General features: G+C 39.2%; 1 protein-coding gene across 1 annotated transcript in view; it reads right to left on the bottom strand.

Moving 5' to 3' along the window:
• Positions 1-956: 956 nt before the first annotated feature.
• CRPPA (CDP-L-ribitol pyrophosphorylase A) overlaps positions 957-22,669 on the bottom strand; it is a 304,763-nt gene continuing 283,050 nt past the window's right edge. The window contains exon 10 of the mRNA XM_075558343.1: positions 957-5,040. Coding sequence (XP_075414458.1) covers positions 4,936-5,040 — 105 coding nt within the window. The 3' untranslated portion in view covers positions 957-4,935. The remainder of the gene's footprint in view (positions 5,041-22,669) is intronic.

The following is a 22,669-nucleotide window of genomic DNA, read 5'->3' as shown; positions in this document are numbered from 1 at the left end:
TGTAAAATGTTCAAGTCGTTTTTTCCTCCTCTCAGAATAACCGAATAAGAAAAGAGGCATCTCCAGAACTTCCCCTGGTTGGGGATTACTGTCCTGAAAGGAAATTCTCTATGCATTCTGCCTCAGAAAGACCTGTATTTCTAAATACATCCTGGACTTTCCGAGGGTGGGGGGTGTGCAAATAAATAAAACGTTACCACAGCTCTTTCTTTCCTTAGTGAGTAATTATTATGGAATTAAAAGCATTAACACTTCACTAACAAACAAAACAATAGCCATAATAACAACCAACCAACAACTTACGAGTGTTCCTTTAGCTCACTTGCCTGGGAAGAGACCAGCTGAACTGGGCTGGGAAGCTCTGCTGATCCTCTGGGTTTAGTCATTCATTTGCAAGTTAGCTGGAGGATAGCTGGTCTAGGCTCTGCCTTCCTTCTTGACAGAGCCTGGGCACAATCTTCCCCCACGGAGGATGTAGAAGTGAGACAGCAAACAGAAATGATCAGTCTCGTAAGGCCTAATCTCTGCTCTGTCACACTGACACGTCTGACCCACTCCAGTGATCTAGGAGGCCACAGGACAAACCACCAAGTCAAAGGGTAGGCAAATATTCATCTCCTGGCAACAGGTGGAAGGAAAGAGTATTTCTGAGCAACAAATAAACCATCACCCTCAGGAAGGTATTGTTAAGTAGTCATAATACTCTTCCTGTGTGCTTAAGTAATAGCTTCCCCCCACCCCATTAATCATTCTATTGGTAGCTCTTACAGATATTATAACCATCCATAATTCAGTTAGATCGAACCTAATTTTACAATTGCTAGTAATAGCTTTTGTAGTCGATGTATCCAACATAATTCCTGGGAAATATGCTACAAATAAAGGGAAGGAAAAAAAATTCTAAGACTCTTGGTTTTAGACAATTTTAATATATTTTATAACATATATAAGACCAACACTGCTAATTCATTGTTTATAGGATAAAGTATCATGTTGTTATTTTAAAAATAATAAATCCTGTATTTTTCTATTCGATTGTGACTATGTTAGTATGAAATAAGAAAATGCATAAGTGAAGATGACCTAGATGTCATGTGTAAGCATTTATCCTAATAACGCAAACATCTATTTGGTGACATACATGCATGTTGTTGTTTGGTGCCAAAGAGTCAGCTCCAACCCACCGTGACCCTGTGCACCACTGAGGGAAACATCGCACCATATTGGGCCATGCTCACAGTTGTTAGGATGCCTGAGCCCAGTGATGAAGCCACTGTGTCATTCCATCAATTTATGGTGCTTTGGTGGTTTGTGTGTTGCTGTGATGTTGGAAACGATGTCACTAGTGTGTCAAATACCAGCAGCGTCACTCAAAGTGAACAGGTTACATCTGAGCTTCCGAACAAGAGAGAAGGACTCAGCTCCTCACGCCGGAGGAGAAGCCACTGAAAACCTTATGCAGAGCTTGAAGCATTTTCAAATCCTGAAAGCCTAAACCAAGGAAACAGAACATTGTCGGAGAGACTGCTGATTGATGGGTCCCCGGGTCTGAGGGAGACTCAAAATGTGTCTCGAGAGAAGCTAATACTCGTTTACTAAACATACATTAAATCTGTCATTAAAGTGTAAAATATCTAATTTATATAGTCATTTGTTAATCATGTATGCCTTTTGTTAAGAGAACATATTTATAATCTTTAATAGTAGTTTGTCCCGTTTAATTTAAAAATCCATTCATTTAAGTTTTCCCAACTTTAACAGTGAAAATGTACAAGACACATAAAGTCACCAAGCAAGATAGCACCTGTATATCCACTTGTAATGCACACATTTTAAACCATACTAACTGAATACAGAAATGATTTACATAGTTTCATTCAGTCCAATGATTTTTAAATTAAATTCTTAAAATACCCCCCCCCACACTTTATTGGGAGCTTTACCGATATTAAAACAATCCCTAGTTTCATTCACTCAGGCAGAATTGTAAAAGTGCTGCCCCCGCACTTGCAAAACATTGCCTTTCTTCTTGCACTCTTTGTATCAGCTCCCCTTCATCCCCTCCCTCCTGCACCCTACCCAAGATCCCTTGAAATACTGTTAGTATGGTTATTCCTTTTTTATCACATTTCTAACAATTTTTTAGTTAAAATATTATTTGTGGTTACATGAATGTATAATTCGTTTTAAAATTTAAATAAAAAATAAAGTGGAATACAGAGATTTTCATGAGTGTGTTTTACTATAATTTGATTTTTATAAAAAGACTGCTGTATTAATGTGTAACACACTGTTAGTTATAATAAGCTAGCATGGAAAAGAGGGTTTTCATGTTAAAATAATGTAAATGGACTCAAGTCACTGCACTAAGGAACGCTCTGGGTGGTATACAAGGGCGTGACTCTTATCTGTAAATGAATACCTTATCTGTAGATGAAATAAAAGCATCTTTCAAACTGTAGTACTTTTATAAAAAATAATAGTTTACTGAATAAGTCATCAGTGCAACCACTGATCAAACTACATTAAATCGTTAAAATGGCTAAGTGTCAATTTGGTTCAAGTAGCATACATTTAGAAAGAAAGTTTGCCTTTCCACAATCTTACAGAGAGAAAGCAAATTTAGATATAATTACTATTATGTTTAAGGAATTAAAAAATACAGTGGTGATAGTTTTTATCAAAGTAATTAAATGATAAAAGCTGTGATTCAAATGTAACTGTAAAGTTGCCTCCAATCTCTTAATAAGAAAAACTAATTTATCTTAACTTTTGGGCCAATAATTCTTTCCACTTTCATCATTTCAAGCTACAATTTCTGTCGACTATAAATGCAGCTAGAAAGGTGAAGTTTGATATGGCCGCTGGAGATCGAGCTCTTTGCTCATTTTTCAATTACCCATTGCAGGTCTCTGGCTGCTTTCCAGCTACTCTCTTCTGTATGCCCTTGGCCACTGGTCATTTGTGGACACGGAGGCCGCCTCTCAATTCGTTAACAGAGTCCTTGCCCGTACGCTCTGCCTTTCGCTCTGTAGTCGTATACTTTTGGAAAAGAGAGCAGTTTCTTGAGCTCCAATGTCCACACCAACCAGATGAGGATATGGGTGTGTGTGTGTGTGTGTGTGTGTGTGTGTGTGTGTGTGTGTGTGTGTAGTGTGTATTTATTAACTAAATCGAATTGTGGTGAATGTTTCCAATTGTGCAGGATAAAGTCATACTAACTCCCCAGGATAAATTCTTGGCTGGTATCCCAAAACTCACTGCCATCAAGGCAATTCTAACTCATTGTGTTTCTGAAGCTGTAGTTCTTTACAGGAACAAATAGCCTCCTCTTTTCCTGAAGAGAAGTTGATGGGTTTGAACCAAGAACCTTGCAGTTAGCAGTTCAATGCTGTATTTTTAAGTTAAAATCTAAGTTAACTCGATCATCAGAGGACAGTGGTTTTGCTGTGCTTTATACAGATCTAATGTCCTCTTTAGAAGCACTTATTGTCTCCTGATAGTGTTGATTACATTTCTCCTTCTGCTTTCTAAGACATTCGAGTTTTATAATATTTTTTTCTGGAAGATGTCAACGGAGGAGTGGCATAGATTTTGCAGGCCTTAGCTGAGCACCTTAATAGGGATATAGATATTCAAACCCTGTATTGTCCCCCTCAAGATTAGGAATTAACTGATGCAATTAGTACTTTTTAACAGTGGGGAGAAAGAACTAGAGAAAAAGAGAAGGGTATGGGAGGCCAGGGGAGGAGGCAGAGGGAAGAGAGTGTGGAAAGATGAGAAGAGAAAGAAAATTCAAGCCCAAGAATTAAATGTAAGTCTACATTTGAATACCACATTCCACCCAAGAGAACAAATTGCAGTGATTATTTCAAATACAATTTACTCTACTGCAAGTAGATGCATCATCCAGCATGTTAAGAAGAAAGATTTCTCATTGCGTAACATAAAGCATTTCAACCAACTTTCACTGTTTCCAAGTAAATTCTATGTCCTGTTAGGATCTGATTTTTTTAATTAATTGTGTATATGTTAATAGATGTCATTATTCGTGCCTGGATGCAAATAACTATAAGATGTAAGATAAGTGAATGATAGTAATATTTAAGATGCATGTCCAGTGAAAATATGAAAGAATAAGAACTTGATTTTAAAGGGCAGCAGTTTCTATATTAAAGAATAACTCATTGAATCTGATGATGTGTAGTGAATGCCCTGCTTTTAAAAAAGAAGACTAACAGACATAGAATAAAACAACATCTCTTTTTTGAATAGCTTACTACCCTCTTTTAAACTTATACAGAAAATTTTGTAGTGAAAGTTATATCCGAGAATCCAAATCAAACATACAGTTTAAAAACAATAGAGGAACAAAAGGAGATTACAATTCTCTTAATGATCTTAAGATGACGTAACACTGATGGCAAAAATGTTTGAACTAGAGAGTGGCATTTCTTATTGTCAGCTTTAGGTCTGAGGTATGAAACTTACAATGTGATATGAACAGCACCAGATGACAGAAAAGGCTTTTGGAAAAAAACAGTAACACTGAATCTTATGCATTATCTTCATTATAATGTGATTAATTAATTAATATATAAAGATAGCAATTGAAGTTATTAAATTTTTATTCTTTAGAAGAACTTCTTGTGTATTATTATTTCTATTTAACTTTTTGAGACTTGGTGAAAAGACTCTTCAGGCCAACGCTGTTATTTTCCACTTAGTTAGTCTTTTGTGGTTCAGAGAATTGCATTTCACACAGACAACAGCAGTTCTTTACCTCACAGACACAACGTGGACGCACTGAGTATGGCATCCAACACAGTCTCTGACAAAAAGGCACCATGAACATGCTACTGCATGCAAGATGGGAATAAAATGAGGTATCCAGGGGACTACTTTAGAAATCATAGGGTACTCTCTGCTGGCGCTTCATGCCACCAGAAGCTGACCAGCGAGTCCGGGATTTCTTTCTTTGATTAAGGCAGCAATAATGTCAGTGCCTTGCCCGAGACGCTCCTGTAGCTTAAGCTCATCCTAAAAAAGAAAGAAATGAGAGAAATCATTACTTTAATAGAAAATATTAATAATCTCTTAAGCAGGTAGTTTTATGGATACATTTTAAAAACAGTTTTACTGACAATTCAATGGTTTAAATATATTAAAGTTGTTCAATCACCATCCAATCAACATTAGAACATTTTCTTCATTTCTGTTCCGATTACAGAACCGCGGACCTGGACGCAAATCCATTATAGGAGCGTCGAGATGCGATGCAGTCGAGTTCTGAATCATTTTTTCCCTTAAGCAATAACTGAAAACAGATTAATTCATTCGCAACCACCAAGTTTTTACTCTAACCTTGCCTTTTTATACAAAACATGCCACAGAAATTTCAAAGTAAATAAGTTCAGAGTTAAATAACACATTTTAAATTTTAAAAAATTTTAACATCTAAAGTGTGGCCCATAGCTTGAGATTGATGAGGATCTGTATCTGTGGACATGGATGTGGAGAGGAGGGATGGAGACAGAGTCATTGCTTGGGAGGGGAATCCCCTTCCATAAAATCAACTGGAAGCTGCTTTTCAGTTTTTTACCTTCGTTACCTTTTTTCACTAGGATCTGGCTGGCTTTCTCTAAGGAAAACAGTCGAATGTGGTCTGCTGTTGGTGTTTCCTTAACTGTTTTCTAAAAGGGTTTACTGAATTATCATCCACAATATCGATCACACGGTTAACCAGCTCCTTATCATGATGATTCTTTTCAAAAAACTCTTTCTTAGGGTGCATGTTTTTTTAAAATCTAAAAACAGTACAAAAGGCCACAAAAATTAAGAAAATTTTGAAACACAGCCACAAAAGTTTTAAACAATGTGTACTAACAATGCCAACTAACACTGAGTGACCGAAACACGAACTGTTTTTGTTTATAAAAATCACATGTGTCAGGTCAGATTCTGATGTTTTGTTCGCGATCTGATGCAAAATGTTCTCAACATTTCACATGGAAATCCGATTCTCTTGAGTACTGATGTAGTTGACCTTGACTACTGGAGTTCCACTATATGATTAACTCCCCAGTACTCCTCAATCTCCCTTAACAGGACTAAGGAAATGTTAATCGAGTTACTGTCTCTATAGATTTACCAAACCTGGATTACATATACGAAGCCCCAGTGGCATAGTGGTTATCAGTGGGTTGCTAACCATAAGGTCAGCAGTTCAAAACCACTGGACCCTGCGAGGGAGAAAGATGGGGCTTTATACTCCCATGAAGTGATAGAGACAGTCTTAGAAACTCAGAGGGACTGTTCTACCTGTCCTATAGAATCATAGTATCACAATATGTCAGAATGGATTTGATGGCAATGGATTTGCTTGTGTGTGTGTGTTGGGGGGGGTGTCATTTCATGTAAATTTAATCATACAAATAAAAACCCACATTGACAACAAAATAAAACACAGAAAAACCTCAACCCAAGAGAAAGTAGAAGATAATGGAAATTAAAACCAAAAAAATCAAATTCACTGCTGACTCATACAGACTGCCATGTGGGTTTCCAAGACTGTTAACTGTTGGTAGAAGTTAAAAGCCAGACTTTCTCCCATGGAGGTGCCAGTGGTTTTGAACTGCCGACCATGCAGAACAACTTAAAAATGGGTCAAAAGGAAAACAAACAATAATAGGCTAAAAACATATTTCTGCAGTAATCTACTTGCCAACGTACTTTCCTCTGAGGGCAAGACTACTCACATCCTGGCCCAGGATTCAAGAGAATTCAAATTTGGAAGGAGTTTCTTGTCATTGCTCAGTGACCACAGCCTGTTTGTGTGTTGTAGATATCCTGGATTTCTGATTCCACCTCAACCAGGCGCCCGTTCATCTCACCTTTATCTAGATGGCATGTGCTAAGATCTCAGACATGAATCACTAACCTGAAGTCCGGCCTCCCAAATAAAAGGGAAATCTCTTTTGCCAACACTTTCCATACAGACAGAAAACATCAGCTGAGCACACAAATCATCATATTAACTATCTGAAATGCTGATGGCGTTGTTAGGCGCCACTGGGTCGGTTCCGACCCATGGCAGCCTATGCACAACAGCATGAAACAGCACTCAGTCCTGTGCCACAGCCCCCTTGCTTCCTGTGCTGGAGTCCCTTGTTGCCACCAATGTGCCCTTCTCTCCTTCACTGGCCCCCTACTTTTCCAAGCATGATGCCCTTCCACAGGGACTGCTCGCTCCTGTTAACATGTCTTAAGTATGTAAGACGCAGTCTCACGAAACCCTTGCCTCTAAGGCGCGCTCGGTTCCATTTGTTCCGAGGCAGACTTGGTTGTCCTTTCGTACTCTCAATGTCCTTTGCCAGCACCACGAGTCAGACACACCGTTTTCTTAGGTGTTCCTTATGCAATGTCTAACGTTCACATGCACATTAGCCTGTTGAAAAGACCTCAGCTTGGGCCTAGGGCAGCTTTTGATGATACTAGTTCTCTTCAACAGATGACTGAATTTTAATGCAAAAATTCGTATGGAGCTTCTGTATTATTGGCAAGCTTTTTTGCGAATATAGGGAAGATGGAAGATTTCCTAATTTTTCCAAAGATAGTACCTGACAGAAGTATCACCATACAGCATTTTTCTCTCCATTCCAACACCCATCTGCATTTGCAGAAACCAAGTACTCAAATGGTCAATTTTATATATGAACCGTGTCATCAAAATGCCTTATTTATTATCTCTTCCACTTAACGGTTAACTTTTGGAGATGCTATTGCCAGTGTCCTTAAACTTGAAGGGTTTTGTAAAATGTGTATTGTAAATACTGAATCCCGTGATTATCATGCACAACTTTAAGGTTGGAATTAAATCAGTGAAAATGATTTTATGGTGGGATGTTCGAGTCTCAAAGAATAAAGGGAAGTACCATGGTGTCATTGTTCTCCAGATTTTTATAGACAACCCGAAAGGAAATGTTTTAGAGATAGTTATCCTCCATAGAGATAGCTGTTGAAGAATACAATGCACTCCATTGAAAAGAGAACTATAAAGTTAAAAACATACATATACTTGGGATTTAGATGGTTCAGAAGATCCACAGCTCCCTTTGAAGTATAAACATTTCATTGTCTCACCAAATTCCTTACCCAATTCCATGAGCCATAGAACTATCTGGAAATTCCAGTCATTGACAGTTTGAAACTATTCATGCATTACCATTCACTAGATGGCTTTCCTTTCCAAGTCCATGTTTTGTTGAACTAATGTGAAAATTATGCTGTAAATTCCACGAAACTTCAAACAAAACACCATAAACAAGTAAAAATGTGCTGGAGTAAAGAATCCGTAGCTATCTAAGTATCTATGATCGCATATCCATATCACATTTGCTATACAAAATTCATGTTATAAACTTCAGAAAACTTTTACAGACATGTTACAGCTCTAAGAACATTAATGCCATCATTAATATCTAGTAAAAAATAATCTGAGGTTAATGTTCTTTTTCACATACTTTGCTGAGATGAAGGGGAAAAATACAGTGGTGGATCACTGCCCCCTAGTGGAGAGTAAAATGAACTCTTGATGTTTCTAAATGTCACAAACTCAAGGTCATCTGCTGGAGAAGACACAACCACCTAATGGAAGGCTGGATACAGGTTAAAAGGTCCCCTGTAAATAAAAATGATTCACCGCTTGCTTCTTTGTGTAAAACAACTGCAAATAGATAGCTTTAGTGACACACTCATCAGAAAACATTTTATTATTTATTCTCTGGGTCTTGCACATACTTTAATAATAAGTATTTGTTGTTGTTGTTGTTGTTAAATGTCACTGAGTTGGTTCTGACTGATAGTGACCTATGTACAACAGAACAAAACACTGCCTGGCCGTGGACCATTCTCACAATGTGTGTGAGCTCACTGGTGCAGCCATTGGATCAATCCATCTTCTCTGGGGCCTTTCTCTAATAATGCCCTTCTGCTTTACTAAGCTTGATATCCAAGTTTCCTCATTTGTAGAGTGAGATTAACTGAGAAAAATAAATTGGTCAATAAGCGCCTGGAGGCAACACTACGATGTTCTGACTAGGAAGAGAGCATGGAGATAGCAATGCGATGCTCAAGCCAGACTGCAGACCTGTAAGACGTGGGCAACCCAAAGTATCAGACATCTGGCCAGAGTAACAAGCAATTCCTTGTTTGAAAAATTATTCCTAGCTCTGGGCTTTGACACATAGTCCTACTTCCTCTTTTTAGAGCATTAGGATGGTGTAAAACGGGTCTGGTACACAATGGTTTTTTTAACCAGCAGTACGCTTTTGATCCGAACAGCTCACCCAACAGATGCCAAGTCCTCGCTCTTCATTGTGCCTTCTTCACCAGTCAAACTCCACAACTCTACATCCTGGCTGGCAGTCCTCTGGGGTCCTGTAGGACGCCCTAACCAGCCTTCTTCCTTTTCCCTAAGCTATTGCTTTAACTTCAATGTACTAGCCATTTTGGAACATATTAAATCTATATCTCTTTCAGGAAAATCTTCATTTTAACATTGAGAGTCTTTGACAAGCTACCTAATTTATATTGCTTTTTAAAATATTGCTTTCTAACCACAGTTGTTACTCTTTTACTAATCAGTCTATAGAATACACAATATGTCCACATTGACCTAATCATTGCCATTCCTGTCCCACTGAAATAGTTGCCCTATAATTGTCTTTCTAATTCATAGGAATTTTCAGTGTAGGCCAATTATAACCAGAGAGTGATGGCTTCCTCCTTCGGAAGTCATCAATTTTCATGCGCATCTCTAATGCAGGTTACCACAGCTCGTCTCACAATCCCCTTACTCGGGTCCTTCAGTAGATTTGCAGATGTGCATGCCTGGTTTTCTCAGCCAACTTGTAAAATGCTAACAGGAAACTCTCAAATTATATTTTAACATCAAAGTACTATTTCCGTGGTAGGTATTCTTAGAAATATTTACTAACTAATTACATAAAGACCAGGCTTCCATCATGCCAACATCTTTGAAGCATCAAAGTGTTTTGATAAGACACTCATCATCACGGAAATAGCAACAAACACTCCCCCTACACACACACACACACACACACACACTAAAAAGCTAGTCTCTGTACTTTGAAACTGATAATGTGAAAACACTAGACCATTGGTTCTCAACCTTCCCAATGCCATGACCCTTTAAGGCAGTTCCTCATGCTATGGTGACTCCCAACCATAAAATTATTTTTGTTGCTACTTCGTAACTATAATTTTGCTACTGTTATGAATCGTAATGTAAATATCTGACATGCAGGATAAATGTTCATCGTTACAAATTGAACATAATTAAAGCATCATTATTACTCACAAAGCAATATGTAATTGTATGTTGTGAAATATTTATTTCTAATGAGATATAAATGAAATTTTGTCTTGAAGCATGGCGTAGCATGGGTAACAGTATCTGCATGTAGGCGGACCAGCCTGGGAGCAGATAGAGGAGTGGTGTCTCGATTCCTAAGGACCATCACTCAGGTGACCCTTCTGAAAGGGCCATTCGACCCCCAAAGGGTTGCAACACACAGGTTGAGAACTGCTGCACTAGAACTTCAGAGTCATGATTACCTTTCTGTAAAATATCACCTAATTTGGAGTTCACGTAGCACATTGATGAATGTACGTGAACAAACCCAAGCCGGGGGGTATAAGGGAGAACAAGGAGACAGCTCTTCCCTCAGGTGCGACTGTAATACACAGAGAGGCTGCGTACTAGGGATTGCGGCGGGACAGTCACTGCTGCAAGAAGACATTATCCATGGATGCTATGGCAGCCAAAAGGCATAAACAGAAGAACCCTTGCTTGATCGCATGAGTTAGGTGTTAGTAGAGTGCAGTAAGGTTGAGGAGCTTTTGAGCAGAAAGAAGGATGGATATATTTCCCCATAAATTTTCATTTCCTTTTTAAAAATTACAAACTTATATCAAGAAAAGTGAACTGAGTCGGGTGGATGCAAGGCAGGTTGCCAGTTGGAATATCCAGAGCGAGGGAAGGCAAGTGAGCGAGAGTGAGCAATGCTACGGTGTACTCCAAAGTCTTGACTGTTGAGGAACTGGGTGGGTTGTCACTGTTAGGTGCCGCCTATTGTTTCTGACTCAGTGACCCAGCGCAGCAAAATGAAGCACTGCCTGGTCCTGCACCGTCCTCACAATTGTTCTTATGTGTGAGCCCAGTGGTGCAGTCGATGCAGCTGTGAGAGTCTTCCTCCTCTTTGTTGCCGCTCTCCCTTACCAAGTGTGATGCCCTTCTCCGGGGACTGGCCTCTTCTGGTAACACAAAGTCTTACCATGCTTGTTTCTAAGGAGGATTTTGGCTCTACTTCTTCCAAGGCAGGTGCGTTTGTTCTTTCTGCAGTCGCTGATACTTGTAATATTGCTCATTAACCAATGCTGGTTAGCTGCGATGGTGTCACATTGCAGGGCAGAGTCCTTGGCTGTTTCCTGTTTTCTCCTGGTGGCTCCTGGGTAAAGCTGACTTGCCATGCAGAAACATGGCTGTCAAGTTCTTATCAAGTCTGACAACTGCACTTCCAGGCACCAGGGCCTCGCATATAAATAACAGAGCATACAGTGAGCACATCTAGCTGATGATAAATGCACATTTTTCCCTTCTTGCCCCACTCCCCCAATGGTCAAACTCAATAATCTCCATGTGTCAACTTAACTGTGGAAAAAAATGTTAAGGAAGCAAATGATTTGTAACTTTGTAAGTACTTATAACATCGTATATCTTTTCACCTGTGAACATTCTGTACTATAACCAAGGTCTGTAGTTTAATTAAAATGTTTTCTTGGTGTTAGCTTTTCTCAAAGAAAACCAATATTACTCATTAACAACATAATTCAAATACATCATTTCTAATTCATTCTTTGTTATACAATGTCCAACTTTATTGAAAAATCATTTTACTGGGGGCTCGTACAATTCTTATCACAATCCACAAATACATCCATTGTGTCAAGCACATATATACATTTGTTGCCATTATCCTTCTCAAAACATTTGCCTTCTACTTGAGCCCTTAATATCGGCTGCTCAATTTCCCCCCTTCCCCCCCATGAACCCTTCATAGCTCATAAATTATTATTATTTTGCCATATGTTACACTGTCTGATGTCTCCCCCTGCCCTCTTCTCTGCAGCCCATCCCCCAGGCAGGAGGCTATACATAATCTGTTCACCCTTTCTACCCCACATTCCCTTCACCCTCCAGGCATCACCACTCTCACCACTGGTCCTGAAGGAGTCATCTGTCCTGTATTCCCTGTGTTTCCAGTTGCTATCTGTACCAATGTACATCCTCTGGTCTAGCCAGATTTGTAAGGTAGAATTGGGATCATGATAGTGAGGGGGAGGAAGCATTTAAGAACTAGAGGAAAGTTATATGTTTCATCGTTGCTACTCTGCATCCTGGCTGGCTCATCTCTTCCCCACCACCCTTCAGTAAGGGGGTGTCCAGTTTTGAGTCTCCATTCTGCATTCATCCACATTTACAATGTGGATGCTTGATACCTGATCCCTTCCACACCTCGTGGTCAGACAGGCTGGTGTGCTTCTTCCATGTGAGCTTTGATGCTTCTCAGCTAGACAGCTGCTTGTTTATCTTCAAGCCTTTAAGACCCCAGATGCTATATCTTTTGATAGCCGGGCACCATTAGCTTTCTTCACCACATTTGCTTATGCATACATTTTTCTTCAGCAATCAGTCAGGAAGGTGTGCATCCTGGAATGCCAATTTAATTGAACAATGTGTTCTTGTATTAAGTAAGTGCTTGAGTGGAGGCCCAATAGCCATCTGCTGCCTTAATACTAACTTATAAATATATGCACATAGATCTGTTTCCCCACACTCTTATATAAATATATTTACATATGTACATTCCAGTCTTTAGACCTCTATTAATACCCTTTGTTGCCTCGTTCTTATCTCTATTTCCTTTTACTTTCCTCTTGTCCCAACATCATGCTCAGCTTTCATTTGGGTTTCAGTAATTTCTCTCAGTTACATTGCCCTTGCTGAATCCCTACCAGGCCTCTCACACCCTCCCTGCCACTGACTTTTGATCACTTGTTGCTCCTCTGTCCCTGGGTTGGTCAGCACCACCTCCTTACCCCTGCCTCCCCCTCTCCCATGTCCCCCTGGAACCATTGATCCTGTTGTTTTCTTCTCCAGACTATTCATCCAGCCTATCTTATCTAGATAGATCTGTAGAGATAATAATAGGCACCAAAAATCAAGCTATTGCAAGACAGACGATGAGTGAGAACACAGCGATGACAACAAAAAAGAAAACCAATTACCCAGAGAAGAAAAAATTAACTAAAAGGAAAAAATTTTAAAAGAAAGAAAAACCTGTAAATAGATCAAGGTCTGATTTTTGATCTCTAGGAGTGTCCTTCAGTCAGGTCCGATGTGGTGCCAAGCTCTGGCCCCAAAATATGTCCTTCGTATTCCCTTGGGGGCTCCCTGCTCTGCTCCCACAGCTGCTCTGCCGCATGCCTTTAGTGGTTTGCGGGGCCAGTCCCGACACTGACTTTCCAGTGTTGTCCCCCTTAGGGGCCTGGGCCATCAAGGGACGGCGTGTCTCGTAGAGGGATCAGCCATATGGTGCACTCTGTGCATTGGCTGTTCAGAGGGGGACATCGTCCTCCAGGCCTGATGGGCAGGATGTGCTCCACCCTCTCTTCTTGGCGCTTCATCTGCTCCCCCTTGCCTGCACACTGCATTCCTCTGGCACTGACTTTAAATCTGGCCCCTCTTTCCCTGTGGAGAGTGCCCAACTTTTACATGGATATGAGATGATTGGAAATATCATGGCTTGAATAAGGTCCGCGTTAATCTTCAAAGTAACATCCTTGTTTTTTAACACTTTTAAAGAGGTCTTGTGTGCTTGATTTACAAAATGCAATGTGTCATTTGATCTCATGACAGCTGCTTCCATGAGTATCGATGGTGGATACAGCAAAATGAAAATCCTTGACAACTTCAGTCTTTTGTCTGTTTGTCATGATGCAACCTAATGACCCAATTATAAAGAATTTTGTTGTCCTTACATTGAGTTGTTATCCATATTGAAGGCGGCATTACTTGATTTCTACCAGGAAGTATTTCAAGTCATCAGCAAGTTTTAACTGAATGGGAAATTAATATCAAATGCTTTCCTACCAAAGTTTCACAGATAACTGCTAGGACTGCATGCAAACCCTGCTTTCTTCTTGAAGGGAACTGGGAATTGCAATCTACAAAAAGATTTCTGTTCTGATGAAACAAGTGCCAGCATTTATTATCAGTCTTAGATAGCAAAATCAAAATCAAACCAAAAACTAGCCTATCAGAACTTTCTTCCAGAAACAGTGGTTTTACTTGGGAAAAGACCTAGATGATAAAATAACCACATTAGAGAGTTTCTTAACAAATAGTAAAGCATGGGAGGTGGGGTGGGGAGGGTGTATCAGTACATAAGTGAAACCTTTCAATATGGAAACAATAACTTTGTGGAACCATCATCATTAAATACCTCTCTGAAATAAAATAATTGACAAATGGACAGAACACTGTATTAGATAATTATGATTTTCAGTCTCAAAGGACAATCAGTATGTTATAATCAAACTTTATAAAACCAAACTCAAGGAAAATATCCTGAAAACAATTTAGGAAAAATGAAAGATTATATACAAAGAAGAACCAATAGATTAAGCTCTGATGTCTCAGCAGAAATCATGAAAGAAAGATGGCAATTGGGATGACATATAAATTCTGAAAGAAAGAAAAAAGAAAAGCCAATCAAGAAATACCGTATATACTCAAGTATAAGCTGACCTAAATATCAGGCGAGGCACTAATTTTACCACAAAAACTGCATAAAAATGTGCTTAAAACTCAGCTTATCCACATGTATATATGGTATATACCTAGCAAATGTGATACTGAAATGAGGACATTCCTGATAAACAGAAATTAAAGGAATCTGCACAAAGACATACCATCAAAGTAGATTAGCATATATATTAACACCAACCAAAAGTCAATGCAGATATAAAGGCAAATTTTTTAGAAGTAAATCCATGTATCTGTGGATAGATAAACTTTGACAAAGGACCATAGGCATTAAATGGGGTACGAGATGTCTCTCTTAAAAAGTTTAACAGTTTTATTGACATATTTCACACAACATACAAATCAATCATCTAAACAGATTAAAAAGTTGTGCGGTCATCACCACACTAAATTTTAGAGCATTTTCTTCTTTTGTGCACTCATTATTAGCTCCCATCCCCCCCCCAAACTCTCCTGCCAGAACCCTAAAAAACTGTGATCCAAAACTGTCTCTTTAGATTTATTTATCCTGGATTTCATGTAAAGAAAAAACATTTAAAAATAATCAAACAATAACAAAAAACAGAGAAAAACCTCAACAGAAAAGAAAGCAGGCAATATTAAAAATTAGAATAAATTTGAAATGAGTCAAAAGGAAAGCAAATGATAAGGTGTTAAATTTTAAACTAACTACATCTGCATTAGTCTACTTTCCAATGCATTTTGTCTGATAGCAAGGCCATTTACAACTCTAATCAATGGTCACAGGGGATTAACCACAGACTTAATCCACATGGGAATATTATCAATTGATTTTGGGAAACCACTGTCATCCATAGCCTTCTGCAAATCATGCTCAAAATTCTAACTTTAATACCGTTTTCTTTCCCAGTCTTGGATTTTATTATTTACAATCCTGGGATCACACAGACTCGTGTGCTTCTTCCATGTGGTGAACTGACACCTCATTTATATGGTCGCTTGTTTTAAGACAAGATTTAGGACTCTACATGCTATTATTTCTGATAGCCAGGCTACCTCTGATGTCTTTACCACACTTTGCTATAGCACCAGTGATATTTGGGGGAGAGTCTCCTTAAGAAATAGTGCTGGCAAAACTTGATATTCATTTTCAGAAAAAAATGCAGCAGGGACCATATTTTATACCACAAACAAAAATAAACTCATGATGGAAAAAAACCTAAATGTGAAGTCACCAATGACAAAACAGGAACAAACTTTTGGGATTAGAGTTGATACAGGGCAACAATGATTAGATCCATGGCAACAACGATTAGATCCATGGCAACAATGATTAGATCCATGGCAACAGTTGATTAGAGTTGATACATGGCAACAATGACAGCAAACGTAACTGAAAACACACAAGCCGCGAAGATAAACTAGATAACTGGGACCTCCTAAAGTTCAGACACTTAGATATATCAATAGATTGCACCAAAAGAGTACAAATCGAACCCACTAATCGGGGGTAAAATGTAATGATATTTGGGGCAAGGAACTAATCTCTAAAATGTACAAAAACCTCAACCCCTCAACCAGAAAAATGCAAATAATTCAATTGAAAAAATGGACGGAGGATATAAGCAGCCACTTCATCAATTAATTCAGGGAATAGAAGTAACCTATGACATAGTAATTCCTCTACTTGGTATAAATCCTAGGAAAATAAGAGCCAGGACACAAACATAAGCATGCTCAAATTTGTTGCAACATTATTCACAATAGGAAACAGAAGAAAGCACCTTAAATGTCCACCAATTGAAATAATAAAGAAACTATGATACACACAGTGAAATATCATGCAACATTAAAGAACAATGATGAATCTGTGGGAAAATAAAAACAACCCATAATTTGTATGACAAATAATTGCACGAGATCACTATTATATAAAAATTTAAAAAGTTATCACATAAAATGGTTGAAAGTTACCAGAAGTGGGACAGGAAAGAAGTCTACATTTATGGTAGTTACATAATCTGGTGTCAATTTGAGACTTAAAAGTGAAGGGGTGGGGTTTAGCCTGGCAATCAGATCACAGCCTGATGACCTCCTTTGGAGGCACTAAGGAGATAAATAGCTCATTGGAAGCTGGGCACATGCTCACTCTCTGTGAAACATTACTGATGACAAGTCTGCTGCAGCCAGAGCTCGGAAGTCAGAGGAGGCAAGTAAAGACACCTGCCAATGGATCCACAAGACCTTCCACCCACTGGCCTGTGATCTTCCTGCATTCAGCGTCATTGCATGTTTCATGAGTTGAGTCTGAAGAGGACTTTATTGATTAGTATCTGACATATGGGCTAATATCAGACTTATGGACTTACCTGGATGGGGCTGGGATGTTTTTTTCACTATTCAACTGCTCTTGTATAGAAAGCTATTTATTATACACATATGAATGTCTATTAATTTGTTTCTCTAGTCTACGCAGACGAATACAACATTACTAACTAAAGAGCAGACATCGAGTAACCCGAGTGAAGGAGAAGGCAGGATCTGTTTCATAATAGGATGGAAGTCATGTGTATATATAAAATGATGACTGCAGGGAAAGATTATGGGAAGAATGCAAGCGGTGGGAACAACACTGGTAAAATAGTTATATACACAATCCTGCAGTGGTTGTCATCTGTGGGTAGATGCACTGGTAGACATGCAGGCTGAAAAGCTAGGTGGGGAGGGTGGCAATAGTGCCCAATATAAATGCATCTAACAGATCTATTTCTACATTCGTATTTACCGCTGCTGCAAACAAATCCACGCATGCTGGAGCATATGGGGGGTGTCCAAGTCATGAAAACATATTAAACTAACCAAACTCCTAGAGGAAGTGAGTAACTGGTTGCGAGGGCTCAGGACCACAGTCTTGAAGAACACCAAAATCAATCGGCACAGTATCGTCCCCAATGACAATCTTCCACCTTCTACTTTGATGGCTAGTAACTAGGAACTTACAAGCCCATGAATGGTCATCTATTGTACAACTATCCGTCTCTCCTGTTCAGGAGAAAAGAGAGTTAAGGAAAAAGAGATAAGGAAACAATCAGTCTATGGATCATATGACCATCAGTCTGCAAGACCTGAGACCAGAAAAACGAGTTGGCCCGGCTACCACTACCCACTTCTCTGAAAAGGGGCAGAACGTCCTAGAGAGTGTGAGAGAACATGTGAAGGACAACTGAAAATCTAAAAAACAGCAACAGCAAAAACAGGCTTACTGATCAGACAGAGACTTTGAGTTCACTTCCACGGTTCCATTTTTCACCGACCAATAGACAGGTCCATAAGTAGCAGTAGGGAAAGAAGCATGTAGAATAATGAACCATTTGAAATCAGATTTTTTTTCTTAAACTTTAGACAAAGTTCAGAAGGATTCGGAGGGAAAAAGGGAAACGGAAACCGCCTGGAGGCCTGGCATAATCAGTGCTACACTGGACGGTCTCGGCAATCGATGAGGAAACAAAATGTGGATTTACTGTGGAATAAAAGCAACAGCTCTTTAGCTGTATTTGCTCTGTAAACCTTCACCCAATTCACAATAAAACGTTAAAATTAAAATATGATATTCTTGTCTAGGAAAATATGCTCTCAAGAGCCGATTTAAATTATGGACTCAGTTTTGTTTTTTGTTTAATGTTGATATTTTTGGAAATATCTTCCTTGATAAATGACTCAGGCATGGCATGTTTATTAAGTTTATATGTGGACTAACAAATATTCACACACCCATGGTATGCATAAATCTCCTTCACTTGCAAACAAATAAAGAAATGAGCAATTTATATATTATAGTGTGACTACAAACTGATGAGTCCATTAATCTCTTGTGCAATAATAATGAAGATTCTAACTTAAAATTGGGACATGAGTGATTCCAGAATGGGTGACTTCCAGATGCAAAGTAAGAGGAAGCATTTTCAGTCATCAGAGATAGAGGGAAGCCAAGAAAGAAAGAAAGAATTTTGTGAAACAGATGTAGTAGACATAAAGTAAATATTTACTAAGCCAAATGTCATTTTCTCTTATAGCTTATATTAACACAGAGAAGCATTGCAAAGGTGGGCAGGTGGCCTTGTCAGTATCAAGGTTTGCTTTGCTATAAAATGATAAACCACAGGGGACCACAAATACCAGGGTCAAGAAAGGCAAAAATAAAACTTTAACCCAAAATATACATTGATTTGACTGTCACGGTTGGTTGGCTTTGGCAAGAACCCCGGCAGGATCTGTTTTATATCGAGAAAAGATGAACATTTGCTTTCCCCGATGACATGTTGTTTGTGAGGTGCAGGGCACAGGCAAGGCAAGGCTACGCAACGTTGAATTATTGCTCCAGCATTATAATAAACTGAAAAATATTTGGGGAAAAAGCAAATAAGCAGCCCATTAAAAATCCCCGTGGCACCCTGGAAAGTCTACAAAGGAAATGTGGACATGTTTTCCATTCACTCAGCCTAAAGCATCATTCTCCAGTTTCCTGGGCAGACTAATTTCATAAAGAATAATTTAAGCGTTATATAGAACACACACAATCAAAAGGAAAAGAAGGGGTACAAACCCTTTCTTTCTTTTAATTGTTTATTCATTCTGATTGGGATTGGAAAGCCTATAAAAGGCAAATAAATGCCTGGAGGCTATAAATAATTAAAATACTGCAAAGAGTAACAATCATTACATGAAAGAAACACCCCTCTTGTTTACCCGTATTTCTCGTGGAAAGAGCCAGCGATGCCGCTGAGAGATGAACCATGACACTAGGAAGCAATGATCGAAAATCTTCATGGGAAACACCAAAAGGCAATGAAAAGTAAACTGCAGTTCAATGGATAAGTTCTTAAAATGAATATTCATCACACAAAACCAAACCTTGATTTTTATGATGGAGGAGCGGAGGGAAGGCACACACTGCTGGGATTGGTGTTGTTGTCATACAGGAGCGATGACAGTGGGTCTTACAATGACTCTTCTCCAGGTATGATACCACTCCTGTTCTTCAAATGATAAACTTGAGAAGGTTAGGATGGGGGAAGCTTGGGTTAAAGATTATGAAGGCTGTAGGCCTTGTTCGCTATGTTGTAGATAATCAATGCTGGAGGAACAAACGAATTTGCTAAAAACGATTTTTATTGTGAGGTGACAATTTCTTTGTTCGTCCCATGATAGTACGTTGCTCTTCTCCCATTAGCTAAGTAAATGATAAGTAGGATTAATATCAATTCTTTAGGAAAGGAACAGATTTGTTTAAAAGAACAGTTAGATAAAATCCCTTGGTTTTGATAAATGCATTTTAGACATATGATCCTAAGAGAACACATGGCAGTGAAAAGAACTTCTAATTTGGTGATTTACAGTTGGCATATTAAAATAATAAAGGAGTTGGAAATATTGTAAAGATAACCAATAAAGAGCACATGTTGATACGCTTGACATTTAAACAGCGTAAAGAATGACATTTAGCTTCTACACTGATTCTTCTTCCCATCAAAACTAATAATTAGTTGTTGTTTCCTGCATTCTGATCTATGGCTGATTTCTGGGAGGTATAAATCAGCAGGAGTCAGCTTGATAAGAATATGGAATGTAGATGGGCCCCAAACAAAACAGTACCTTGTAGGACTGGGTGTGTTTCTGAGACTGCAACTCCCTACGGGAGTAGAAAGCGTCCTCTTTCGCCAGTGGGTCAGCTCGTGGCTTTAAATGCTGAACTAGTGGCTAGCAATCCAATCCGTAACCCCTCCCCAAGCAGGGCTCCTCGACGGGATCCAAACCAAACTCCTTGCCATCAGGCGATACTGAGCTCCACTGACCTTATGGTTACACACTGGGCTGTGAACCGAAAGGTCAGCAGTTTGAAACCACCAGCCTCTCAGAGGGTACAATATGAGGTTTTCTACCTCTGTAACCATCTCAGAATCCCACGAGGCAGTCCTAGGCTATATGGTCTCCATGAGTCGGCACCGTCTGGATGACGGTGAATTGAGAGGGTCTCAAAATTCCAACACTCACTGCCATTTAGCTGTTGCACTGAGCCGGCCCTCCCCACCCCCGCCCCCAAGGGTCCGTCCTAGTGACCCAGTAGAAAAGGATAGAACCAGTCCTGTCCTTGCGTTTCTGAGATGGTAACTCTTTACAGGGGTAGAAACCCCCTTTCTCCCAGGGAACGACTGGTAGGTTTGCAACTGCTGGCCCGGGGGTTAGCCCAGTGCTCCTGTACCAGGACTTCTGGAGATGGGGACAAGGGGACTCGGATTACAAGTAAGGCAAAGGTAAACTGCACTCATGAGCTACTGTCTCGTTTGTCCAGAGAGAAGATTTCTAAAACTTCAGTAAATGAGGGCTCTGTTCAGCAACATCCTCCTTCATATTTTCCATACAAGGCCACAGGCATCTTTAAAAATTAACTCTATTTCAGAACTGATGCCAGGGCCTTACATGGAGAGGGACTGTCTGGAGAATGGTGAGGGCAATGAATGTACAAATGTGCTTTATACAATTGATGTATGTGTGGATTGTGATAAGAGTTGCATGAACCCCAATAAAATGATTTAAAAAAAGAGTGTAGGGGTGGATTCTAGCCTGTCAATCAGAATGTAGCCAATAAGGCCTCTATCTGGGCATGGCCTACTCCTGAGGAATTCTGGGAACTCCAGTGTTTTCCTCCTTGGAGGTGGGAGACACGCTCTCTGTCTCTCTGCTTACTCCCAGTGAGACATTTCTAAGAAGAAGCCACATGAAGCTACTCTAAGGCAGTCAGAGTTTTGGAGCTGAAGGAACCACATGGAGACACCTGCCAGTGCTGAGAGGCTTCTTACCTCGCCACTGGATCCACAAGACTTCCCACCTACTGGCCTGTGACCATCCTGCATTCGGCATCATTGCATGTGTTTCCTGAGTCTGTAGAGAACTTCATGGACTGGTATGGGACATATGGGCTAATGGTATGGGACTTATAGACTTGATCTGGGCTGGGCTGGGATGTTTTCTCAATATTCAACTGCTCTTATACGCAAAGCTCTTTCTTATACAAAAAACAAACAAACAAAAAAACTATACTTCTTAGTAGAAGACCACCTAACATGGCAGGCACTTCTAAATATCATGTGATGGTGATGATAACCTAAAATATTATTATATATGAAACAGTCTGGGGTTAAAGATTCATGGGCTAAGCTACTGGGGCACACTAAAATCTGTGGAAATCAATGGGTTGGGGATTTTAAAATAATCTTGAATTTGTAAGGTTTTAAACAATGTTTGCTTCTAATATTCTATATTTCAGATAAATATCTAGATAAACTGAAGGGCAAGTATACACATGTGTTCTTCAGCACAAAAAATGACAAAGTAAGATTTTAATTAAATGAGTGTAAACAAAACCAAAAATATGAATTAAATTTCACTTAAACAGCAAACACTCATCCTGCCTTTTAATGCTAATCACTTTTCAACAGCCACTCAGAAACAAATGCCTGAAATGGCACTTAAAATGTAAGCGCTTGTTGTCCTGGGTGGCAGAGGGAGGAAGCCACAAAAGGAAAAGGAGTTCCTTTTTCAGACTTAAACAAAAACATGATACTTTTAAACTGAGAATAAACAGAAAACAGATCTTTGTTCATTTAAATCTAGTGACTACTCAATTTCTCATTTTCTAGTTATACAATCAGTATCACACAAAGCCGGCATCCACCATTTATTCTGGGACAATCTATGCACTATACACTTTATCTAAAAATAGCTCTGTTCTTTAATGTA

The sequence above is a fragment of the Tenrec ecaudatus genome, chromosome 9 (assembly GCF_050624435.1).
Source record: "Tenrec ecaudatus isolate mTenEca1 chromosome 9, mTenEca1.hap1, whole genome shotgun sequence".
NCBI lineage: Eukaryota > Metazoa > Chordata > Mammalia > Afrosoricida > Tenrecidae > Tenrec > Tenrec ecaudatus.
The sequence above is the reverse complement of the archived record's forward strand: the minus strand, read 5'-3'. Positions and strand labels throughout refer to the sequence as shown.